Below are 22555 nucleotides of genomic sequence, written 5' to 3'. Positions count from 1 at the left end.
CAGAAGAGCGGCGAGGCGGGGCACGCCTGGAGCGACACTGCAGCCATCAGCGTCAGGTGCGTACACAACCCACCCGCGCTCAATCGTTACATCTTCTGCTGCAGCATAAAAAGGGCGAGGGAGGAGCAATCATGCCAGAAGTAGGAGAGGAACAACCCGACAACAACGACCACGAGCGCGACGAGAGTGACCGAGAGAAAGATGAGCCCCCGCAGCAGACGCAGCCCCCGGACACCGAAAGGTGTGCCGCGACGACCAGGAAGAGCCAGCAAGCCAGAAATTGGCGCGACAGACGGCAAGACATAATGTTTGTTGAAAGAATAAACACGAGTCAAACCTGCTACGATGCGTCTTGTATCGATCGGCACTGCACCCCACACGATGACGGCAGGAAACCCGTCACAGATAGATAGATATAGATAGATAGATAGATAGATAGATAGATAGATAGATAGATAGATAGATAGATAGATAGATAGATAGATAGATAGATAGATAGATAGATAGATAGATAGATAGATAGATGGATGGATACAGTATTTTTCGGACAATAAGTCGCAGTTTTTTTCCAGAGTTTGGCCAGGGGTGGCACTTATAGTCAGGAGCGACTTGTGTGAAATTATTAACACATTGTAAAATATCAAATAATATTATTTAGCTTATTCACGTAAGAGACTAGATGTATAAGACGTATAAGACGTAGAAGATTTCATGGGATTTAGCGAATAGGAGTGACAGATTGTTTGGTAAAGGTATAGCATGTTCTATATGTTATAGTTATTTAAATGACTCTTACCATAATATGTTACGTTAACATACCAGGCACCTTCTCAGTTGGTTATTTATGTGTCATATAACGTACACTTATTCAGCCTGTTGTTCACAATTTTTTATTTGTTTTAAATTTCCTTTCAAATGTCTATTCTTGGTGTCGGGTTTTATCAAATACATTTCCCACAAAAATGCGACTTATACTCAGGTGCGACTTATATATGTTTTTTTTCCTTCTTTATTATGCATTTTCGGCAGGTGCGCCTTATACTCCGGAGTGACTTATACTCCGAAAAGTACGTTAAAAAGATAGATAGATAGATAGATGGATGGATGGATGGATGGATGGATGGATGGATGGATGGATGGATTGATGGATAGATAGATAGATAGATAGATAGATAGATAGATAGATAGATAGATAGATAGATAGATAGATAGATAGATAGATAGATAGATAGATAGATAGATAGATAGATAGATAGATAGATGGATAGATAGATAGATAGATAGATAGTACTTTATTGATCCCTTCAGGAGAGTTCCCTGAGGAAAATTTAAATTCCAGCAGCAGTGTACAGAATTGTGATTAAATTTAAAAAGTAAAAAGTAAATAATGGGGGTATAAAAGGAAACACAAAATTACAATATTACAATAAGAATAAAAATAAAAAGCAACAATGAGAATAAAAATATAACAGTAAAACAATAATATAACAAGAGAAACTAGGCAGTAGTGACCATGTTATGAAAAAGTATTGCACTGTTATTGTTTTGCATGCCCTGTCATCTTAGTACCCCCTTCCCCCAAGAGACAAGCGATGTACAAATAGTAATATTAATTGTATGCATCCACTGCACGGTATATAAGTGGTTAGTATGTTGGCCTCACAGTCACGTGATTGAGTTGTTCAATTGTCTGTTGGAGCATCTCATTTTTGGCCTTTGTACGTTCTTCCTGTGCGTCACAGTCATTTACATCACACTACCAACCCCATACAACTAAAAGAGGCAAACACGATGAACTTACTGAACTGTCAACATTCAGTTCTTTATCACCAAATCATTGTGTTTTTGGTTTAGATCCTGGTACTTCTGCTAGTCAGTGTTGTTTTGACCACCAGGCATGCAGGCTAAATGCACTCCTTAAGTTGCAATATCAGGTCATCTTAAGGTTTGTCAAGTCATTCTATACAGCGGAATCTCCAAAGCTGATCACAATCCATTCTGCCACACTGGCTGGGTAAAATCGGTGCAATCCTGAAAGCTTTATTGACTATGCAGGCAATGTTTTAAGTAACATTTAAAGTGAAAAGTTTCCACTTTTTTGACTGATACAAGTGGCAATGTTAACTACTCAAGTCAAACAATAAGATTTAATGCATTTGGGTGGAGGCTTGCACAAAGTTTTGGAACACTTTTGCAGTCTTCTTTTTTAATAGTTTGACATCACAGTCTGTTGGAGGTACTTATGTGGGCATTTCTAGTATCTGTTGTTAGGGGGCCGCCTCCTCCTTTGCTTCTGGCTGTGAGACTGTTAAGACTGCTCCTCGCAGCCTCCGGTGTCCCTCTCGTTTGATGCCCTCCCGCCTGCTCTGATGTCTGTGAAATAAATACCCTGTGTTTGTTTGTCTTTACAACATTTTACACTGGAGTGTTTTGTCAAGGTGGGCAACTACTAAGTGGGCCGCTAAACTGATAAGAAAAGACTGCACCATTATAACATGTCTATGTTGTTTGAGGGAGTAGGAGACAGGGTAGGATAAAGTTGTATTTTCGTCTAAAAAAAGGGCGTCATATCTGCCCATCGCCTGCCGTATATGCAACCTTGGCTCCAGGCAAACAATGCCAACAAAGAATAAAACACGGTGGGATAAATTCTGTTAAAAGCAGCTTTTTTCATGTTGCTCTGCATCGATTTTAGAAAATGTTGTGACTGGCGAATCCATATAATGTTTTTGAAGTTTACTTTGATCGTGTCTGAAAATAAATAGCAGTGAAGATTGCTTTCAGAATATACATTGAACAGTGTACATTTTTCAATGATAAACTACGATACTTGGGCTGGGTTGGGCATAGATGATTTCAATTGAGATCTTTAGGGAAAGCCTCCACAAAAATTGTGCAGACATCTACAGAGACTGGGTTATAAATTTGCACTAAAGCAGATCCAATACATATTATCTTGACATGTGGTTCTCAAAACTTTTTTCACCAAGTACCACCTCAGAAAACACTTGGCTCTCCAACTACCACTGCTTTACCTTCTTCTAACATATTTTTGAAGTAATGGCTCCATGTTGTGCCTCTCCTGCAAGTTATATTGTGTTGTTTAACTCAATTTGGAGTTTAGTGTTGACTATTGCTTTCCTTAACAAAGAATTATCCTTCGACAATACTGAATCAAACTAAAATACATACAGTTACTCGCCATATTGCTTGAATTGATATAGCCTTGTGATGTTTGGTTGTATTTCTCATAAATTGGTGAACGTCACAACCTTTTCTTGTGCTGAATTTATCGGTTATCGTCATCTTTTTAACCAAAATCAGGGATCACTAACCCCAGATTTCCACTGGATGCTTAAAAGTTGCTGAACAAAACCGATTCACAGTCCGGCAATCCCAACCGCAGTTCTGTTTCAGCTCCATCGTGCAGCGAAATAGATCTTGCAAATGCGCAGGTTGTAGTAAAGTGATCCAAATACAGTTTATTCCGTCCTTCCAGAGGAGCGGAAGCAAATAAACTCGATCCTGCCATTAATAACAAGTGCTGAACGGCAACACAGAGTTTTGACTTGATATAAAAAACGATTTTTTTTTTTGTAGCAAGCATCAAAACAACAGTAACATCATCCCTGACAAACGTGTCACAACATTCCCCTGCTTTTCCAGTCCCAGTATCAGTCGGTATTTGACAGGGTACACAGTATTGTGTCATATACGGTAGCTGTCCAGCATATGACTGTATATTATTCTTTAATTTTGGACCTCCAGAATCAGCATGTCCTCATTCATTTGTGTCAAAAAACCTTTTGACAAACTGACTTCATGCCAGTCGCTGTCCAATAGGACCTTACAAAGTGTACACAACCATCCGCCTTGAAAACGGAGTGCTTTTTTTTACATTTTTTAAAGTAAATAATAATTTAATAAATAATTTAATTATGTGTCTGTGCCTGACTTTATGTCCCACACAAGCAGATTTTTAGCTAAATTGAACATATTTGTTGCAGCGTATGGAAAATATAGAAGCGACATGCTGTTGACATTCCGCTGGCGGTGGAAACGGAAACTTCGACTTGAAAGAAAACCGAAAGGGTCCGCCGTCATGTGGATGCCGTTCCGCGGTCGTTACGCATCCAGTGGAAATCCGAGGTATCTGGTGGACCGCGGTACTAGTCCGGACTCTGACGCTGTTTCACACAGACCAGGACCTGTAGTCAATTTATTATATAAGTAATTGAAGTTTTGGCGAAGCGCTTCTTTTTTGACTGGCTGTTACGGCCCGGGCGCATGCCAATGCGCACTTGTCAATGACACGCCCACGGCCGCTTTTCTCCTGTACACGTCACTCCGGCGGCAGCAAGCGCCTGCAATCTGTTAGCAATCAGCACACCTGGGCCTGAGGATCAGACCCGCCTTGAGAAAACCTGCTCAACCTGCTACCCCGTGCGAGAACGTAATCATCTGTTGGAGTACTGTAAGCGATCATCAGTGTGTGGATGTGTGGTGAATGGGTGAATGTGAAAAAAGTGTCAAAGCGCTTTGAGTTCCTTAAAAAGGTAGAAAAGCGCTATACAAGTATAACCTATTTTACCATTTATCATGCTTTGTGCAATCTTGCTCTCTACATGTCCTCCTTGTCGATCCTACTGCAGACCTCTGTTCCTGGGTTGACGTTGCTGTGTGTCTTGTCATTCCTTGTCCCTCCTTGTTTCCCGGACTGCCTCTTGGATCTGCACCTCCAGCTTGGACACAAACCTCTGACGCCTGGCTATTCGCTCCGACTACCTGCCCGCTCACGGACCTACGGGCCTGCCCAGTCCCTTTTGGGCTTGCCTATCGTTAATTCCTACACATAATCTTACTAGGGAACCTATGGCTCTAGAGCCAGTTGTGGCTCTTTTGATGACTACATCTGGCTCTCAGATAAATCTTAGCTGACATTGCTTAACACGTTAAGTAATGAATAATTCTGCTGGTAATCACAGTGTGAAAAATATTGTTCAAGATATAAAACATTCTGATGCATTTTAATCCATCCATCCATTTTTTTCCCCCGCACCTGTTCAAGAAGTCGCATTAGTAGTAAGAAGTATTTTAGTTATTATTGGTTAGCTTCAGAATAACAATGTTATTAAAAATAATTAGAGACTTATTATACTCTAAAAATGTTGGTCTTACTTAAAAATGCACGCATTTAGTTGTATTCAGTGTTAAAAAAAATATTATATGGCTCTCACAGGAATACATTTTAAAATATTTGGCTTTCATGGCTCTCTCAGCCAAAAAGGTTCCCGACCCCTGTCTTACACCATTGGATTTTGTCACACTCCATTCCCCATTTTATATGTGTATTAATATATGTATATATATATATATATATATATATATACATATATATATATATATATATATATATATATATATAATAAATACCTACAGCTATATTATGCCCCCTGTTGTCTGTGCCGTTCAATTCCCTCCTCTCTGTACATAGCACCGGCACAGCTTTATACTGGTTCATCATCATTTGTCTCATATTCAGTGACGGTGGCGCTAATAAAAAACAATGGCATTATTCCTCCTTTTTTTTATGTATGTTGATGTGTGCAAATGTATCCATGTGATGTTCCTTAACCCTTGTGTAATGTTCATATTGTTGTTAGTCAGCCAGCGTTTGTGGGTCTGATGGACCCGTTTCATTTTGTGACTTTTGATGCCTCACAATCAAACACTTTTATGTTAAAATACCGAACAGATATTTATTGGGATAAGGTAAACATCTGTTCAGTATTTTAACATACAAGTGTTTTATTGATGGACCCGTTGCATTTTGTGGCTTTTAATGCTTCACAGTCAAACACTTTTATGTTAAAATACTGAACAGATGTTTACCTTATTCTACTTAATATCTGTTCAGTATTTTAACATAAAACTGTTTGATTGTGAGGCATTAAAAGCCACAAAATGCAAAGAGTCCATAAGACCCACAAACACTGGCTGGGTAAGAACAATACGAACGTTGCACGAACAATTTCTCTGCCAATTTCTGCATCCCACAGGGATTCTTTTTTGTGTTTCTGCACCTGCGGTTCCCACACATGATTGCAACATTGTTTGTCAACAGTGTCTGCTCTCATTTTCTCGCACATTCGACCCTCTGATGTCCTATGTACCTACACTCTGTCCTCCTCCTGTCTAGACCTGCGGTGTGTGTGTGTGTGTGGGTGGGAGAAATGAGCAAGATATGATTTATTTTCAATTTAGATGTACTTTGCTGTCCTTAAAAATGGCCAACTCCTTTGCTGTCCTTAAAAATGGCCAACTCACAGAACTTATTACTATGTGTGTGCACGGTCAAATCTACCTAGCAACAGTGGTCGGTCCTCACAACTACAGAAGTAAAATATATTTTGTTTTACTTTTATGTTTTGCATTCTGAAGTGAGGTTGCAACTCTCTACTCTCACCTAGTGCTGGATATATATTTTTTTCATCATTCTAGCTATAGTGGAAAAGGGGGCCCTCACAACCTTCTGACTGAACGTGGGTCCACACAAAAGAGGCAAGACATGTATGTGTGTGTGTGTGTGTGTGTGGTACACACTTTTGATTGATTGATACTTTTCTTAGTAGATTGCACAGTTCAGTACATATTCCATACAATTGACCACTAAATGGTAACACCCGAATAAGTTTTTCAACTTGTTTAAGTCGGGGTCCACGTTAATCAATTCATGGTAAGAGAACACAGAACATCAATTTCCACACTTCTATTAGCCCTGGGTCCAGTGGACCCGGATATCTTATATGTAATAGAAATGTGTGAGGGGGGTGTATGCTGTGTGGCCATTGAATATGTATTCTGATGTATGTTCTTCACAGAAAATGACGCACAGTCAGCGAGTATCAGTTTGAACAATTAATTAGTTGTATCATTTTTCTTTTAATAAAAAATGAAAACGGGTCCCACAGACCCAAACAGCACACAAAACGTGTTAAACATGTCTGAAACAATTAAATGATAACCATTATGACACAAGTTTTTGACCAAAAATACACACTCATGTCTGAGCTGATGCCCCCCTAAATTTAGCACTCATATAACCTAATATACACTGCTTTCTTTCTGTTTTTGGTGGGAACCTTTGCAGGATGACATGTACGTATCTGGACCTATTTCAAATTTTAGTTGCGGACTCTTCACTATACCACCACTTATACCTTTATGTGGTACAAAAGCGTGAATCTTAAGGCAAATCATTTTAATGATACACACCTGCGCAGTTAATGCTTTCGACGTTTAGCCTTATGCATGGTGGCCAAAGCAAGCAGCAATGTTCAAACTCGGGAACTGACGAAAAAATCAAAGCCATGCCACCATCATAAAACACATGCAGTGGGAAAAATGTTGCGATCCCATAAATACTGCCGGATCGAAAAACAAACGTGAAAGAAAAATGCTACAAATGACAAAAAAAACCAACAACACACCCCGCCCCCATAAAACTGGACAAGAGACCTGAGGGATATCTGTCTTAAAGACTTACGACGTAATACCTTACAGTGTTATAAAGCGACCGATTTTACAGCCGAGAGTTTAACAAAGTCATAAAGAACAAGTGTACATTTTTATCCCGCAAACTTTCTTCTGGGTCTGTAAAGATGACTTTCCCTTAGGTAATGCAACTAATGACTCATGTTTTAACCACTAATCTTTCAGACGATTTTTCAAATAGTTGACTAATCTAAATGTGTTGTTTTTTTTTGCTCCGGCGACTGTAATAATGAATTGTGCTGAAAACAGACAGGCACTAATGTCGTGTATTTTGGCGAATAATTCCATTGTAACAGAAGTGATTCAAAACATGTCAGAGGTTAAAAAAATCTCCTCTTTTGGCTACTGACTTTTGCAGTAACGTATTGCTCAATTGTTGAGTTTTTGAACGTGCAGATGTCCCCAGACTAGTTATCCTAAACTGCAATACGGTTCCAGCTGGGGTTGTCCCAATACCAATATTTTGTTTCCAGTACCAACATGTATTCCAATAATGTTTGATACCTTTCAAAGGGGACCACCAAAAATGGCATTATTGGCTTTATTTTACAAAAAAAATCTCATGGTACATTAAACATGTTTTTTTTTTATTGCAATCAAAACAATTTTGGCATTAAATAATATAGTGAACATACTAGACAACTTGTCTTTTAGTAGTAAGTAACAAACAAAGGCTCCTATTCAGTCTGCGTACATATGCAGTAACATATTGTGTCATTTATCATTCTATTATTTTTTCAAATATATTAAGGACAAGTGGTAGAAAATTAATTATTAATCTACTTGTTCATTTACTGTTAATATCTGCTGACTTTCTGTTTTAACATGTTCTATCTACACTTCTGTTAAAATATAATAAGCAATCATTATTCTGTTGTTTGAATACTTTACATACATTTTGGGTGATACACACACATTTGTAGTTGGTCATATTTAAAGTCCTCATGTGTCCAGGGATGTATTTCCTGAGTTTATAAACATAACAAAAATCCAGTTTGTGATGATAAAAATCTCGATGTAGTCATTGTAGCATCAACTAGATACACTCTTGTACTTGGTATCATTACAATAGGTATCTGTTTATACACACCCTTTTGTTTACATTCAGGAGCGCTAGCTTTCTGTTAGCAGTGAGCTATTGTTTTGTCGTACGGTGTGTAGTGAAGAATACGGATGATATTTATAAGAAACATAGTTTGTTTGTCGCCATGGAGGCGATGATTAGTGATTTAGAAGTAGCTAATACACTGCAAAGAGACGTTAGCCACGAGCTAGTTATGTTTTAAAGCAGGGGTAGCCAACCTTTTACGCACCACGGACTGGTTAAATGTAGCCATTATTTTCAGGGACCGACTTTCCAATTTTGCCAGATATATACAGCGAAAATAAGTGCATGAAAAAATACAACTCACTATAACGCTGTATTAGTGGGAGCCTTGGGCTTGTTTCTTTGCAGATGCAAATCATCCTTTGGCTACAATCTGTCACATGTATATTGTATATGTTCATTAATGTGCATTGTGTCATTGATTGATTGATTGAAACTTTTATTAGTAGATTGCACAGTACAGTACATATTCTGTACAATTGACCACTAAATGGTAACACCCGGATAAGTTTTTCAACTTGTGTAAGTCGGGGTCCACATTCATCAATTCATGGTACAAATATATACTATCTGCATAATACAGTCATCACGCAAGTTAATCATCATAGTATATACATTGAATATTTACATTATTTACAATCCAGGGAGTGGGATGTGGAGGGGGTTAGTTTTGGTTGATATCAGCACTTCAGTCATCAACAATTATATCATCTGATAAATGGACATTGAAACAGTGTAGGTCTGACTTGGTAGGATATGTACAGCAAGCAGTGAACATAGTGAGTTCAGAAAGCTTAAGAACAAGTATATACATTAGATTATTTAGACTGACCATATGTCCTCTTTTACCTGGACATGTCCTCTTTTGCGGGGCTGTCCGGGTGGTCCGGGCGGGGTTTCTTAAATACCTCAAATGTCCGGCATTTTGAGTCAGGGTTGCGTGTATTTTCAATGTATGTCCAGGGTTAAAAAGGGATTAAAAACAAAACAAATTGTGAAGGTGTGCACACGCAACAGCATCTGTGATGGCGGGTCAGATACAGAGAGACCGAGAGAGCGGGGTAGTGGATTGAGGCATACTTGGTTAACAGCCATACAGGTCACACTGAGGGTGGCCGTATAAACAACTTTAACACTGTTACAAATATGCGCCACACTGTGAACCCACACCAAGCAAGAATGGCAAACACATTTCGGGAGAACATCCGCACCTTAACACAACATCAACAAACAGAACAAATACCCAGGACCCCTTGCAGCACTAACTCTTCCGGGACACTACAATATACACACCCCTAGTTTTGTTGGACAAAAAAGGGCGTAAAATAAACAAACAATAAAACAGCATAAAAAAATTAAACATTTTGAAATGAGAAATAGATCTGAAGTTGATGTAGACTCCAGAGATTTAAGCGTTAAATACAAAATGTATGTATGCCCTGGCACACCATTATCATCATTTCATGACCGAAGCAAAAGAGTTGTTACACTTTTATAGTCAAAGAAATACACCCACAACTTATTAAATAAAGACATATAAAAAACTAGCGGCAGCTGCAACGTTTGGATACATGAAGGAAAGAAGAAAGTGAATAAAGGTTTATAACTGAATACATTAACTTATGCATAGAAATTTGTCTTTTTTTTAAATTATTTCTTTTAATGAATTAAGTAACATTTATGACAACCTTTTTCCAAAACACAATATTGAATGTGCGATATAACAGGATAATGCATACGTTAATCATTTGTTTTCAAAACGCTTACAAAAAAGTGGGACCCCAAAAACTTACCGTGGGACCCCATTTTTATGACTTGATGGGGTACACGAGACCCCGTTTTGAAAATTCCTAGCGCCAACACTACTGTCAACAGAGGAGAAAAAATGCTTTTTTTTACATAAATATATTATTCATAAAACAAGTTCAAGTATCATTAGCAAATTTTCACCTCGTCCCGGCCTGGGCATGCTACCCGCCTTGGCACGCATACAGTATACTGTATGTGTCCTCTTTTTGGGATTTCAGAATATGATCAGCCTAGTTTACACCGCCGTTGGCTCCAACAAACTTCTATGATTTGTGGTAGTTTTTGTTGCGCACTGTGAAATTAATGCACCCAGAAATGCTTAAAATAATCTAAATAGTGTTAATAGTACATAGGCTGACCATATTCTGGAATCCCAAAAAGAGGACACGTATATGCGTGCCAAGGCGGGCAGCCTGCCAAGGCCGGGACTTGGTGAAAATTTGCCAATGATACTCGAACTGGCTTTATAAATAATATATTTATTTAAATAAGGGATTTTTTCTCCTCTGTTGACAGCAGTGTTGGCGCTAGGAATTTTTAAAATGGGGTCCCACAGTACATTTTTGGGGTCCCACTTTTTTGGATGCGTTTTGAAAACAAATGATAAGCGTACGCATTATCCTGTTATATCTCACATTCTATATTGTGCTTTGGAAAAAAGTTGTCATAAACGATACTTAATTCATTTTAAAAAATAATAAAAAAAGAAAACAAATGTGTATACACATGTAAATGTGTTCAGTTATAAACATTCATTCACTAATGGTGTGCCAGGGCATACATACATTTTATATTTAAGGCTTAAATCTCAGGAGTCTACATCAACTTCAGATTTATTCCTCATTTCAAAAGGTTTTAGGTTTTTTTTTTATGTTGTTTTTTTGTTGGTTTGTTTTCCGCCCTTTTTTGTCAAACAAAACTATGTTTTTAATGGCAAACACACAAAATATGCAAAATCTTCCACCAACAATATTTTTCAAAGTGGAATATTTGATGTGAAGTAATGGGAACCTTGGATAGGTCAATAAATCATAATAACATTGATTTTGATTCAATATTATGTTTTGAGCAATGACAGTTTTAAAGAAAAAAAAACAGCTTTGTTTTATTAGTCAACATTGCAACTTTTTGTAAATTACATTTCACCTTTAAGCTTTTTTATGTCACTTTTGTTATGTTTTGTTTATTTTAATAGTATTTTTAGAATGTGCCGTGGGCCTTTAAAACATTAGCTGTGGGCGGCAAATAGCCTTCGGGGCACACTTTTGACACCCCTGTTATATATAATACAAAAATTAAAGCTGGTAAATCTATTGATAAAAAGCAGAGCCTGGCAACGCATGCACGTCTATCATAACTCTCTCGCTCTCTCTGTTCCTGTCCCTCCCTCACGAATGCTGCTGCATGCGCAAACCTTCACAATTTGTTTTGTTTTTAACCCTTTCTTAACCCTGAATGTACATTGAAAATACTAACTAAAAATGCTGAACATTTGAAGCATTTAAGAAACTCCACCCGGACAGCCCCGCAAAAGCGGACATGTCCGGGTAAAAGAGGACGTATGGTCAGTCTATATCAGGAGTCGGGAAACCCTTTTGGCTGAGAGAGCCAAGAAGTGAAATATTTTGAAATGTATTTCTGTAACAGCCATATAATATTTTTTTAACACTGAACACAACAAAACGTGTGTATTTTTAAGTAAGACCAACATTTCTAGAGTATAATAGGTCTCGTATTCTTCGTAATAACATTGTTAATATGAAGCTAACTTTGGAGGGGACGTGGCCTGCGGGCCTGCAGCGAAGCAGGGTGTTGCCAGAATCGGCCTCAAAATCAGCGACAGGTGCGTAAATGGCCCACCTGGGCCTTGTTATCTCATCACCTGTCGCTCTGTTTATAAGTAGCAGCCAGGAGGAGGGACAGGTTTGGGGCTGGAGCCAGAGTGCGAGCGAGAACGAAAGAGAAAAAAAAATTGCTGTAAAGCAACTGAGAGACTTATTGAAAAATAAAACAATATTGTAACCCTGAAACAGGCTCTCATGTCGGAGCTTGGTGGTCTGAAGAACCCCCAGGAGGGCAAGTCCTACACTAACCAATAATAAATAAATTACTTCTTACCCTTAATGCAACTTCTTGAACAAGTGCGGTAAAAAAATGGATGGATGGATGGATTCAAATGCATGAGCATGTTTTATATTTTGAATGTTATTTTTAACACTGTGATTACAAGTGGAATTATTCATTACTTATCGTGTTAAGCAATGTCAGCTCATATTTATTCGAGAGCTAGTTGCAGTCATCAAAAGAGCCGCATCTGGCTCACGAGCCCTAGGTTCCCTATCCCTGGTCTATATTACATGTTATCATGTATGTGTCTGTTACTACATTATATACATTCTGTACACACAGCATGTATGTACAGTATTGTTGGAGGTTTTTTGAGGGCTTTATAGACAGAATATATCGTATCGCTATGAACTGTATTGTTAGCCGCCTCATACTAGCAGTTTGTCACTATTTAGAGAGCACAAAAAAGAGAAACATGTGTGTTTTTGTCTCACATAAGGATGGCAAATGAATGATGGGCAAAAAAACGTAGAATATTTTTTGTCCACCAGTAATAGTGTATGAAGAAATGTAGTTTATTAGCCCCCTTGGCGGCGAGGAACTTTACCAGGAAGCTAGCTGTTCAAAGTCGGGACCTGGGGTGGACCACTCATCTTGTGCAGCCCCTTTGAGACATTTGTGATTAAGGGCTGTACAAATAAACTTTGATTAATGTATTGATTAAATTATTTTTAAGGCTTTTTGATCAGATAGTGTCAGATTTACATTAATTATTTCAAGTTGTCCGTATTTACACTAACTGAAAATTGTGACATTTCATCAAAAAGCCTTCAAAGGATTAAACTAGCATTTTCAATTTAACATTAAAATAAATAAAAATCCTGTTTAAATGAGGACCACAACAATGTATAGCTCAGTTGGTAGAGCGGCTGTGCCAGCAACTTGAGGGTTGCAGGTTGGATTCCCGCTTCCGCCATCCTAGTCACTGCCGTTGTGTCCTTGGGCAAGACACTTTACCCACCGGCTCCCAGTGCCACCCACACTGGTTTAAATGTACAAATTAGATATTGGGTTTCACTATGTAAAGCGCTTTGAGTCACTAGAGAAAAAGCGCGATATAAATATAATTCACTTCACTTCACAAAAACACGAACAATTTACTAAAAGTAAACACACGTTAGCAAATGTCCCCTGAGGGTTCATTTGCACCATTTTCCTCCTCAAAAGTTGCATAAGGTGTTTGTGTGTCTTTGGTTGATTTATCCCTGTGGGCCGCCGTGCCTTTGAGATTTTGATAACACATAACAATGGATGAAAAAGGACTTTTGAGCATGCCAACTTTTAGACGTTATTTTTAAACTCACTCCGCGTGGCTTTAAGACGCCTTCCTGTGCAAGTTGCGTCCCCGCTCCCCCACTGAGAGAATTGTTACCGCAGTGTTCCTACAGTGGAAACTTCATCTTGCTGCCTGAGCGACGGGACTGTCAGAGGAAAAGGAAGAGAGACGAAAAAGGGATGCGGGGCGATGGAGCAATAGGAGCCCATTTACACTTCAAGAGAGGAAGCGGGAGAGGTGCTGAGGGCATGCAGAATCCTGCACAGCCAGCTTGACAAGACACCACGTCAGAATGTGCTCAGCTCACCTTTAATCACTACATGGAGATACCTGGTCTCGGGCATGCAGGGAGAAATAATGAGCCTACATAACCCGCGCTGCTATCACTCAGCTTATCTGTGCTGCAGTAATTCAATGCCCAATGAAACAACAACGCTTGCAATCAGTGCTGCTTGGAGACAACAAGGGGCTGGGAAACCTGCACGGGTCTGGCGAAGTTGGTCATTAAAGATGCTCTACACGTGTCTCTAAGATACTATCTGGCAAGACATGACACAGATTGGTGGCAAGTGAGTCAATATAAATTAGTAAAGACATGGAGACGTGACTGAGGCGAAGGGTCCTCCTATGTGCCGGGGCTTTGTTAAAATGTGATTTAAAAAGAAATGCTCCGTTGGACATGATCATGACATATCCCGAAAGGACCTCGTCTTGATTATTACAAGCTTTTTGACGACACGAACCGGTTTGTATGACGGGGAAACTTCAGACGGACCCGCAGTGGTGCAAGGGTTTAACACAGCTGTCCAAACTTTCTTGCACCAGGGATCGGGTTAATGTATAGGCAGATAAATACAGCAAAAATAGGTGCATGGAACATACATAACACTAAACTGGTGGGAGCCTTGGCCTTTTTACTCAGTGGCCTAGAGATCGGTAGGTCGTGAGTTCAAATCCCGGCCGAGTCATACCAAAGACTATAAAAAAAAAGGGACCCATTGCCTCCCTGCTTGGCACTCAGGATCAAGGGTTGGAATTGGGGGTTAAATCACCATAAATGATTCCCGGGCGCGGCACCGCTGCTGCCCACTGCTCCCCTCTCCTCCCAGGGGGTGATCAAGGGGATGGGTCAAATGCAGAGGACAAATCTCACCACACCTAATGTGTGTCTGACAGTCATTGGTACTTTAACTTTAAATTAGCTGTTTAAAAACTTCAGTTTTTTGTTTTTAACCCCCGTTTTCAACCGCTTGTCCTTCCCCCAGCTTCATTCGGTCCGTTGTTTACTAATTAAAGATGGAAGAGGGGTTAGTGTGTCTGCCTCACAATACAAAGGTCCTGAGGAGTCTTGGGTTCAATCCCGGGCTCGGGATATTTCTGTGTGGAGTTTGCATGTCCTCCCCGTGAATGCGTGGGTTCCCTCTGGGTACTCCAGCTTCCTCTCACCTCCAAGGACATGCACCTGGGGATAGGTTGATTGGCAACACTAAATTGGCCCTAGTGTGTGACTGTGAGTGTGAATGTTGTCTGTCTATCCGTGTTGGCCCTGCGATGAGGTGGCGACTTGTCCAGGGTGTACCCCGCCTTCCGCCCGATTGTAGCTGAGATAGGCACCAGCGCCCCCCCGCGACCCCAGAGGGAATAAGCGGTAGGAAATGGATGGATGTTTGCACAGGGGCGTCAGTCCGATAGCCTGATCTACCACATTTGGTCAAACTCTACCCAAACTCCACTCAAAAAACTTGTGAGAACTAACATTTTTGCAGCAACACTATAGAAAATAATCACACAGATGTTATTTAACTACCTAGGTGCATGGAAAATACAACTCCCCATAACACTGAACTGGTGGGAGCCCTGGCCTTTTTATTTTTACTCTTGCAGATAAGCTGTCTAAAAACATCAGGTTTTTTTACCCCCCTTCTTCTACCACTTGTCCCTCCCCCAGCTTCATTCGGTCCGTTGTTTCCTAATTAAATTAGTTTGAGAAACGTTTTACTTGCTTATGTTTGCATTGGGGCGCCAGTTCGATAGCCGGATCTACCACATTGGGTCAAACTCTACCCAAAGTCTACTCAAAAAACTTGTGAGAACTTACATTTTTGCAGCAACACTATAGAACAGGCCTGGGCAATTATTTTGACTCTGGGGCCACATTCAGAGAAAAAAATGTGTCTGTGGGCTGGTAAATCTATTTTTATGTACACTAATACAAAACCTCACAATAATGTCAGATTGAATGCTAAAAGCGTTATGAGAGACTGTCTTAAAAAACGTAATGGAATTTTACATTTTCCAACGAAGTAAAAAACTAAGGGTGTGGGAAACATTCGATTCGAATTCAAATCGCGATTCTCACGTTGTGCAATTCAGAATCGATTCTCATTTCTAAAAAAATCCCCTTTTTTTTTTTATCAATCCAACAAAACAATACACAGCAATACCAAACCAATGCAATCCAATTCCAAAACCAAACCTGACCCAGCAACACTCAGAACTGCAATAAACAGAGCAATTGAGAGAAGACACAAACACGACACAGAACAAACCAAAAGTAGTGAAACAAAAATGAATATTATCAACAACAGTATCAATATTAGTTATAATTTCAGCATAGACGTGATTAAAAATCCCTCATTGACATTATCAGTAGACATTTATAAAAATTAAAAAAAAGAACAGTGGCTTACACTTGCATCGCATCTCATAAGGTTGACAACACACTAGAGATACGCGGATAGGCAATTATATCACCCGCATCTGCATCAAAAAAGTCGTCATCCACCCGCCGTCCACCCGAACCAACATTTTATCAGGACCGTACCCGCCTGCCAACCGCCCTCTGAATTATATCAGAGGTTGGCCACCTTTACCACTCACGGAGCTATTTAAAACTGTTTCACAGAGTAATGTAATCAATTGGAGCCGCTGACGTTCTCGCGACTATACATTTACATTTATCCTGATGACAAGAATATGGGCGTGCTGTGCACCCATTGCCTTAGACACCTTCAACAACATGTACAAACTGATTTTTGGTCCGGCAACATGTTGTGAGCAGCTTCCGCAATCACACGTATGAGATTGAAAGGCATACTGGGTGATACAGAGTACACTGATGGTTGTGATATAAACAACTTTAACACTTACTAATATGCGCCACGCTATGAAGCCACACAATACAAAATTGACAAACACATTTCAGGAGAACATCATCACAGTAACACAACATAAACGCAACACAACTAATACCCATAATCCTTTGTATTCATGATACTTCCTGAATATATTTTACACCCCCGCGCCCCCAACCCCGCCCACCTTACCGACGCACGGGGGCAGGGGGGTTTGGGGCAGGGGAGGGCTGGGTGGAGGTGACGGGGTTTGGGGTGTATAAAATAGTCATGAATACAAAGGATTATGGGTATTTGTTGTGTTGCGTTTATGTTGTGTTACTGTGAGGATGTTCTCCCGAAATGTGTTTGTCGTTCTTAATTGGTGTGGCTTCACAGCGTGGCGCATATAACTAAGAGTGTTAAAATTGTTTATATCACTACCATTAGTGAACTCTGTGTCACCCAGTATGCCTTGCAGTCGTGTGCGTGTTGCCGCGGAAGCCACACACAACATGATGCTGGACTGACAAGCAGATCGTACATGTTATAGTAGGCGACAAATCAATGGCTTCATAGCATGCACTAATAATTAATATATGGGTGACTGCCGCCAGTCATTCAAGAGAATAATAGCGTTTCCTATTGACTTCTTCGCTTTATGACACGGGTCTTAAATGGCTCTTTGAATGGCAAAGGATACCGATCCCAGAACCATGTATATCAAATGTCTCTGGATGGTTCAACCGCCACCCACCTGAATCTAATTAAAATCTATTTTTCGTCATGTTAACCGCCCTTGACCCGCGGGTAACTCCGCTGATGAGACCGCAAACCGAGCATCTCTACAACACACTGTGTCCAAAATTTTCACAAAGATAAAATAAGTCATATTTTTGGTTCGTTTAATAGTTAAAACAAATTTACATTGTTGCATTCAGTTGATAAAACATTGTCCTTTACAATTATAAAAGCTTTTTACAAAAGTCTACTACCCTGCTTGCATGTCAGCAAACTGGGGTAGATCCTGCTGAAATCCTATCTATTGAATGAACAGAGAATCATTTTGAATTGGGAAAAAAATCGTTTTTGAATCGAGAATTGTGTTGAATTGAAAAAAAAATCGATTTTGAATCGAATCCATCCATCCATCCATCCATCCATCCATCCATCCATCATCTTCCGCTTATCCGAGGTCGGGTCGCGGGGGCAACAGCCTAAGCAGGGAAACCCAGACTTCCCTCTCCCCAGCCACTTCGTCTAGCTCTTCCCGGGGGTTTCCCGATGCGTTCCCAGGCCAGCCGGGAGACATAGTCTTCCCAACGTGTCCTGGGTCTTCCCCGTGGCCTCCTACCGGTTGGACGTGCCCTAAACACCTCCCTAGGGAGGCGTTCGGGTGGCATCCTGACCAGATGCCCGAACCACCTCATCTGGCTCCTCTCGATGTGAAGGAGCAGCGGCTTTACTTTGAGTTCCTCCCGGATGGCAGAGCTTCTCACCCTATCTCTAAGGGAGAGCCCCGCCACACGGCGGAGGAAACTCATTTCGGCCGCTTGTACCCGTGATATTATCCTTTCGGTCATGACCCAAAGCTCATGACCATAGGTGAGGATGGGAACGTAGATCGACCGGTAAATTGAGAGCTTTGCCTTCCGGCTCAGCTCCTTCTTCACCACAACGGATCGGTACAACGTCAGCATTACTGAAGACGCCGCACCGATCCGCCTGTGAATCGAATCGTGACCCCAAGAATCGATATTGAATCGAATTGTGGGACACCCAAAGATTTGCAGCACTAGAAAAAACGCTGAATATTGACAAAATATGAATGTCACACCCCATTTCGATCAACAAATTTTACAATCAAGTTAAACGCAACAAAAATGCAACAGACAGTGAAATATGACCGCGAAGGCTACAAAATAAACCCACCTAAAATCTGATGTATCAGATACATCACTTGTTGTGAAACTCTCCTTCCGCGTCTGTGGAAACGCTCCCCACCCACAATGCTTGGTGCCTCGTCTGAGCTGCTGTGACTTACATTACCATGGTAACTAATTAGATGACCATAGTAACTGGTACATCATCCTTAAGCGCAGAATCAAACCATGGAAATACTTTGTATAGTTCAAGACTTACAGTCTTTAGAAAACATCATAATGGCAGCTACACTTTCCATCTTAAAGATCTAAAAAAATATATTTGGGAATGTCCGGTGGGCCAGATTGAAAAGCTCAATGGGAGGCATGTGGCACCCGGGCCTTAATTTGCCCAGGTCTGCTATAGAACGTAATCATACAGATGTTACTTAACTACCTAGGTGCATGGAAAATACAACTCACCATAACACCCCCATTTTCTAATTTTCTACAGCTTGTCCCTCCCCCAGCTTCATTCGGTCCACTGTACCACATTGGGTCAAACTCTACCCAAACTCTATTCAAATAACTTGTGAGAACTAACATTTTTGCAGCAACACTGTAGAACATAATCATACAGATGTTATTTAACTACCTTTTTTTTTTGCAGTAGGACCTTGAAAACAGCAAAGTGCTCCTGTTGTATGCACTGCAAAATTACTGTAGATTTTTCAGTAAAAAAAACGTCAGCTCAGTCACCAGGACTTTACAGTAAAAATTACTTTGGTAATGTTTTTCCATTTACACTAATGCATTGTAAAAAACAAACATACATTTTTAGATAAAAGACTGGAAGCTTAGTCACCAGAATTTTACCTTAAAAATGACAGTTGTACAGTCTCTCAATTTACAGTATTTTTTATGTAAAAAACAACTATATTTTGTTGGGTAAAAAAATGGTAATAAAATAAGAGTGGTATTGTTTTTCTTTTTTTAAAAACACTGCACATTTTAGGGTAAAAAAAAAAACTGTCAGCACGGTGACCAGAATTTTACCGTAAAACTGACAGCGTTATTGGTTTTCACTTTACAGTATTTCACTGCAAAAATATCTGCAGATTTCTTGTTAAATTATGGCAGCTCACTAGTCAGAATTTACTGTAAAAATAACAGTCTCAGTTTGTTTCGAACACACATATACAATACAATGTAATTCATCAAATATTTCCAGTTGTTTATTACAGCACGTCCGAAAAGGAGTAGGAAGAAGCTGAGCTTATTTATTTCTACCCCTTTTAACACCATAGCAATTGTATCGTATTTCCTTGTTCTCTGTAACATAACAGTGAACAAATACATAATAAACAAATCATATACTATAGTAAGTAAATAAATATTAAATATAATAATTATCTTTGTGGTACAGTGTACAGTTTAAAATGATTCAGTGTAAAAAAATTCTGGTGACTGAACTGCCATTTTTAGCAGTAAAATCTACAGATTTTTTTTACACTGTAGACTGCGCATTGTTTTCTTCGAAATTCGTAACTCTAAAAAAATAAATGGATCATAAGTCATATTTCCACTGTAGAGGACACTGGTTCACAGGAACATACAAAGTGTTAATGGTGAAGGGAGAAGTCCGGCCCCTCGGTCCTGAGCTTTCTGAAAATGCGGCCCCCAAAACAATTTAGTTGAATATCCCTACAGTAGATTATCGTCGATATACATTTCATATTCTAATACAAAGTAGTAATGAATTGTGGAATGAATGCGCATGGCAGCACTCGTATCCTTAAAGTGCTATTTTCAAGTAATTTATTTTAGTGCGTGTCTGCGCTGTAAACTATATTTTATCAGTTCCCATCTTCAAAAGAAGAAGGCAGGTTTTTCTTTCTTTCTTTTCTTTTATCTGAAAATGATCATCCCCGCATACCAAAGGGGGCTATGTTTAACGCATCGGAAAAAAAAGCAATATTGTGACAAAGACTGCAAAAATATATACTGTCAGTGGTGGAAAAGGGAAGGAAAAAAAAACAGATGAAAACAAACAAAGCACATTCATTAATAACAATTACAGGTCGCACAATAAAATAGGGGTTGTTAGGATAGGGAGAAACACAGTGGTCTGAAATAATTACATTCCTTTGTGAAATACCTCAATATCGCATGTGTGATTTGAGCTTATCTTGAAAATTATTCCTGGGTGCACAGAGCACAAATTAGGTTCCGGGCACGCTCGAGACGAGTGTAGATGATGCAGTGCAGGAAGCATTCAACTAAGTGTTTTAATCCTGTTTCTCTACAGGATTTGAACTAAACCTGTTATGTAGCAAATAAAACAAAATAGCTATGCCTTTACCTGTACTGAGGAGGCGGGGTTCCCTTGGCGTCGCACGTCAGCGTTCCCTCTTCCTCTATGGAGTCGACTGGAATGAAAAGATCACCTGGCTCCATCCTCCATCTTGGGCCATGGTACAAGCCACTGTCCAGACTATCTGGGGTCAGCAGTGAAAGTCTACAGTCATGCTTTTAGTGTTTTCACACATGCGGGTCAATTCAACATGTCCAAAAGGAATAGGAAGAAGCAGATTTTAGTACATTCTTCAAATAGACCCCCCATTTTTAAACCAGTGGATCTGCCGCCTCTTTTCTGCTCTGCCCCCCTTTCCTTTGTGGCGGGAGAGGGGTGAGGGGGGTCACCTACAGATTAGTGGTGACCACAGATGTTACGCAAAATGTTCAAAGGTGGGACCTGTGAATCAGTTGAGGACATTTTGATTGATTGATTGATTGATTGATTGATTGATTACATTTTTTATTAGTAGATTTCACAGAACAGTACAAATTCCGTACAATTGACCACTAAATGGTAAGACCCGAATACGTTTTGTCAACTTGTTTAAATTGGGATCCACGTTAATCAATTCATGGTACAAATATATACTATCAGCATAATACAGTCATCACACAAGTTAATCATCAGTATACTGTATATACATTGAATTATTTACATTATTTACAATCCGTGGGCTGGAATGGGCGTTAGTTTGGGTTGATATCAACACTTCGGTCATCAGCAATTATATCATCTAAGAAATGGACATTGAAACAGTGTAGGTCTGACTTGGTAGGATATGTACAGCGTGCAGTGAACATAGTGAGCTCAGAAAGCATAAGAACAAGTATCTACATTTGATTATTTACATTTCATTATTTAAAATCCGGGGAGGTGGGATGTGGTTGGTGGAGGGGGTTAGGCTAGGGTTGTAGCTGCCTGGAGGTGTTCTTTTAGTGCGGTTTTGAAGGAGGATAGAGATTGACTTTATTTTACACCTGTTGGGAGTGCATTCCATATTGTTGTGGCATAGAAGGAGAATGAGTTAAGACCTTTTTAAGATCGGAATCTGGGTTTAACGTGGTTTGTAGTGCTCCCCTTGATGTTGTGGTTATGGCGGACATTTACGTTCTGGAAGTAGTTTGACATGAACTTTGGTGTCAGGGAGGTGTAGCAAATTTTATAGACGAAGCTAAGTGCAAGTTGTCTTACTCTGTCTTCCACCCTGAGTCAGCCCCCTTTGGAGAGGTGGGTTGGAGTGAGGTGTGATCTGGAGTGGAGGTCTTGAAGTAACCTGACTAGCGTGTTCTGTGATGTTTGGAGTCTAAATTTAAGGGTTTTGGAGGTGCTGGGGCACCAGAAGGTGCA

At 39.9% G+C, this 22555-nt stretch overlaps 1 protein-coding gene across 1 annotated transcript in view; it reads right to left on the bottom strand.

The window, feature by feature from the left end:
- Positions 1-22555, bottom strand: part of cntn3a.2 (contactin 3a, tandem duplicate 2) — a 236234-nt gene that overhangs the window by 166177 nt on the left and 47502 nt on the right. The window contains exon 3 of the mRNA XM_061903869.1: positions 21212-21347. Coding sequence (XP_061759853.1) covers positions 21212-21347 — 136 coding nt within the window. The remainder of the gene's footprint in view (positions 1-21211; positions 21348-22555) is intronic.

This window comes from Nerophis ophidion, linkage group LG06 (genome assembly GCF_033978795.1).
Source record: "Nerophis ophidion isolate RoL-2023_Sa linkage group LG06, RoL_Noph_v1.0, whole genome shotgun sequence".
NCBI classification, from domain to species: Eukaryota; Metazoa; Chordata; class Actinopteri; order Syngnathiformes; family Syngnathidae; genus Nerophis; species Nerophis ophidion.
This window is presented reverse-complemented; position numbering and strand designations above follow the sequence as displayed.